At 36.8% G+C, this 4,905-nt stretch overlaps 1 protein-coding gene across 1 annotated transcript; it reads right to left on the bottom strand.

The window, feature by feature from the left end:
• Nucleotides 1-1,977: 1,977 nt before the first annotated feature.
• Nucleotides 1,978-4,504, bottom strand: LOC123216058 (putative pentatricopeptide repeat-containing protein At5g40405). Its single transcript, XM_044636411.1, has one exon. The coding sequence runs from the start codon at nucleotides 3,913-3,915 to the stop codon at nucleotides 2,068-2,070; it is 1,848 nt and encodes a 615-aa protein (XP_044492346.1). The 5' UTR covers nucleotides 3,916-4,504; the 3' UTR covers nucleotides 1,978-2,067.
• Nucleotides 4,505-4,905: the final 401 nt, after the last annotated feature.

Raw genomic sequence — 4,905 nt, 5'->3', positions numbered from 1 at the left:
GTTTAATTTGGTCAGGAAGTTGTCTAAATTCATTTCACTTCATCAAATTCAATCTGTGTTGACATTTTGCTTACATAGAAGATAGAACCGAGGTTAGTCATTTAAGAGAACAAACAAATTAAAACCAAGAAGAAGTTTAATTCCAAAATCTTATTGTAATTATGGTAGATGGGTAAGCTTGTTTGAGTTGAAGAATGGTGTTTGATCAGAATAAAACTCTAGTATTAGTGATCTCTTCAAAGCAAATATGCCTATGAAAGCAGGATATCACATATAAAAGGGGCACCCAAATACTCTTTTCAGAATATTTAAAACAATTTTCCACCACTTTCTCTATGACCAAACACACAACTTTGCTACTCAGAATTCCACAGAGCAATTTGAAATTTTCTTAGTCTACCTTACATAATCTCACAATCTTCTAGAATGCAACGACTCAAAGAAATTAAAGAGCATTTAATTGAAAGTTACATCAATGAAAATCTTGTTTGAAATGCATTGTGTCTAAATAGATTAGTAAATGATGCATGATATGATGTTGATTAATAAGGATGGGTAAAATGCATTGAATCTAAAGAGATTGGTAATCGTGTTCAAAATAAATTTCGATTGAAAGCTAAATATATGTTGATGTACGTACCATTAGTTGATGGATTTCGGTTACTTTGAAGATAGATGCATGTTTGTGACCTCAACAGTGCCTAAGATATTCAGCATGTAGCTACGCTTAACAAGATTTTTGTGTATAAAAGTCTCACTAGTCTGATTGGATGGATTCAAATAATGTACATTGTTAGGATCTCAAATACAAGGTATGTGACTTACATCATATATTAAAAAGTATGAATTTTTAATGTGGAGTTTATATGACTTTAAACTCTCCACTCTCAATAACTATCTTTTAAGATATGATTTTTCCAAGGTTCTTATTATTTAATATCAGAGTTATCACCATGTGTCTCAGTTGCAATCGTGTGGCACGAATAATGACACAGGTAATTGCAACTAGCCTTGCCGTCCTATGTGGACTTTAGGGCTGCAAAGTATGATGGTATATTAGGATGGCCTCGTGGTGTGGGGTTTATATGTCTTTAGGATCTTCAATCTCAATAGAAAGATGATTTGAATGTTTTTGTTAGCCCATTTCTGGGCTTGCAATCTTTCATTATGCAGAACAGAAAATCTGCATCTGCAAAAGAATAGCCACTTTCTCTGTTCATTTGTTAATTATATACGGTCCAATACAGGATTCAAAGCGTTATACGGCTCTTAAATCTAGGTTTAAAGAAAAGTTCTAATATGATTGCTCCTAATGAGTTGATAGTTCTACTAGCTAATTTGTAAAGAAATGTTGTTGCAGGTTCTGGTTTATTTGAACACAATAACTGAAATAGGTACTGATTCAAAAGTGAGTCACTTGAATTATATTACTTCACTTTTCTTCGTGGTAACATCAAACTACCAACAACCAATCTTGAATCACTAAGTGATGTAAACTATGTTTCCATCTAAAAGATGTTTGGACTAATTTTTGTACCCAGGACAAGTAAAATAAAAATTTTGATCTTGGATCCAGACCTACTGGCCTTCCTCTTAAAAGCACTGTTGCTTTCATGAGTTCATGCATTACTCTCAAGTGAGTGGTTACGGATCCAAGTATAGAGGCTGAATTGGTTTGGTGAACGCACACAAACTAAGTGTTAACAACATTAACATGTACTACTACTGGCAGTAAGAAAAAGAATGACATTATGATACTAAATTGTGCTTACATCTAAAAGGAAATGGCTAAATGTTTCTAATCAACATATGGTACCTTTGAACTTTAATCATGGTGACACTGGAGCATGTGTGCAGCAATAGATAAAATCTGGGATCATAGCCAATTCTTTCCCTGCCTTGCGGCTAAAAACGAGCAGCCTGGATTCATAACCATAGCACAGTTCCAAAGATATAAAAACAGATGGCCAAGACAAATGAAGAAAGTATATTCTTGATCATTTATTGAGCAATGGAGAAAAAGAATCATTCAGTACAAAAATTCAAAAACTGGTATACCAAGTTCTTTTACCAATAGCCTTTGCATGAACACTCACCATCCTTGAAATGGTGAAACCTATTCCTGTCCCTTACAATAATCTCTCTGTTAAACAATTTAGAAATTGTAATTGTCCAATCATGACAATCCCAACAAACTCTGAGGTTCTTCACAATTCTAATGGGCACACCTTCCTTCACACTGATCAAACCAAATGCAATTGCAACCTTCTCACTATGTTTACACAAAGCATCCTCTTTCTCCTCTTCTTCTATATCAAAAAGGACAGGGTTCGTGTTCGCAACATACCCAGCCAATTTCAGCCTCCTAGAGATTTCCTCCAACATAACCTCAATCTCACCATACCTTGGGTGGGATTCATCCCCAGCAAAGAATTCATGAACTTCTCTGTCAACCTCTATTACACTACAACCAGGAAGTTTCCTCACACCTTTAGCCTTCATTATTTGTCGTACATTATCAACCCTATCCCAGTTTTTAGAATCAGCATATATATTAGACAGGAGCACATAGGCACCATGATTATTGGCCTCAAGCTCCACTAGCTTTCTTGAGGCAAGCTCACCCATTTCCAAATTCTTATGCACTTTACAAGCATTAAGCAAAGCTCCCCAAGCACCAGCATGTGGCTTCATGGGCATGTTATGGATGACATTCAAGGCCTCATCTAAGCGCCCAGCTCGACCATATAAATCCACCAAACAGCCATAATGCTCAAGTTGAGGCTCAATTCCATATTCCTTTTTCATGGAATCAAAATGCTGACGGCCTTCATCAACTAATCCAGCCACACTACAACCTCTTAAAACAGAAACAAATGTGACCTCATTAGGTCGAACCCCATCTTGTTTCATCAGTGAAAATAGCTCAAGACACTTTGTTCCGACTCCATTCATAGCCAGCCCACCTATTACACTGGTCCATGTATATACATTTCTTTCTCTCATACCCCAAAAAACTTCCATGGCCTTATTCATGTTTCCACATTTTGCATACATATCAATGAGCGCAGTCCCTAATGTCACTGTTATTTTAAGCCCTTTTCTTTCAATATAAACGTGTGCCCATCTCCCTTGATCAAGGGCACCTAAATGCGTACAGGCAGACAAAACAGAAACCATAGAAACTTCATTAAGCTTAACACCTGTAACCTGCATCAAATGAAATAATTGCAACGCCTCCCTTGACCGCCCACATTGTGCATAACCAGCAATCATTGCATTCCACGAGATGGGGTCCCTCTCAGGCATTTCATCAAACATCTTCCTGGCAAAATCAACATTGCCGCACTTTGCGAAGGCACTAATTAATGCCGTTCGACACACCAAATCAGGCTGAGGAATTTGCTCAAACACCTTGTGACAAGAACCTAAAACACCCATTTCAGCATACATGAAAATCAGCCCACTTTGTATATGCGGGTCATTGTCAAACCCGTGTTTTATAACCGAACCATGAACCAACAGACCAGTCTCAGCTGACAAAATCTGTGCACACGTGCGAACAAGGAAATTAAAAGTGTAATTATCGGGCGAGATATAATCATTAGATTCTAGGATTCTCTTATAGAAATGAAAGCTCTTATCTGGGGTTGAGCTTTTAGAATAAGCTCTAATCATGGAGTTTAAGGTGAAAAGAGTTGGGTTGTGACATTTTTCAAGGACTTGATCGGAGTAACTGAGATTGTTGGGATTATTTAGGGCAACTGTGGCAACAAATTGGCCGAGAAGGTGAGAGTTGTTGAGAATGCCGGTAATGATTAGTTGAGCATGGATTTGCTTCAGTTCTTTGAGGGTTGTAGCTGGATCCACTAGAGAAATTAGTGGGTGTTTTGCAACGCTTCTTAAGGAGCTCATGATGAAGCATCAACCATGTTAGTTTAACTGGAGATTAACTATGAAAGCGTTTGAATGATTTTCCCGCTTTTTAGAAGGCGCATAGGAATTGGGACTTTAAATATAAAACTCCTCACTGCCATCACCAAGGACTGGTATAGAACTTCTCCTTCGTCTATTGATAGTTTTGATGATCTAACAAAGGCTTTCATAGCCAATTTTAAGTCCCTCCAAGTTCGGAGGTGACAAATAAACTATATTTTGACAATGAAGCAAGGGCAGAAAGAAACTCTTAGAAACTTCTTGGATCGCTACCAGGGTGAAGTGAATCAAGTTTACAAGTTTGATGAGAGAACCGCCTCACAAGGGCTAGTTCATGCCATTAGGGGCAACTGGGCAACTGGCCTATCTTTTGGCTGCTCTTCTTGCAAAAATTCAACTCTGCGTCAGCAGTTTGTAGGCATGATTGAATGATATCACTGTAAGCCTCGCTAATGTCATTAACACTATGATACAACAAATAGACAATGTTGCAAGTTTCTCACCTTGTTACCTCTCCTCTTTGGTAGCAGAGACATCTACAGGGCGCTCTACAGAGGGGCCAAAGGACTTATTCCCATCAAAGTACATTGCTTCCTCAAAGAAGCACCTCTTAACTATTAAAAACCAAATAACTAGTTATAGATGGTTAAAATTAATCGTATCAATTAATATTATATATTTTTTCATTAAATATAAAAAAGTAATAAACTTTTTTTAAGATTAAATTTTGAAATATTATATTTTTTTTTATAGATTTTTTTCTCCTTCTCTCTTTTTCGATGCAATCAACAATCAGTTTTTTCTTTCTCTCCTTTCATTGTAATTTTTTGAGTCTTCTTCTCATCTCTGATGACAAAGATGAGGAAAAGATATCGAAAATTACAATAAAAAGGGAGGGAGAGAGAATTGGTTGGTGATGGTAGAAAAGAAAAAACCCTTAGAAAAGAAAATGTAACATTTCAAAAATTA

The sequence above is a fragment of the Mangifera indica genome, chromosome 5 (genome assembly GCF_011075055.1).
Source record: "Mangifera indica cultivar Alphonso chromosome 5, CATAS_Mindica_2.1, whole genome shotgun sequence".
In the NCBI taxonomy this organism is placed as follows: Eukaryota; Viridiplantae; Streptophyta; class Magnoliopsida; order Sapindales; family Anacardiaceae; genus Mangifera; species Mangifera indica.
The sequence above is the reverse complement of the archived record's forward strand: the minus strand, read 5'-3'. Positions and strand labels throughout refer to the sequence as shown.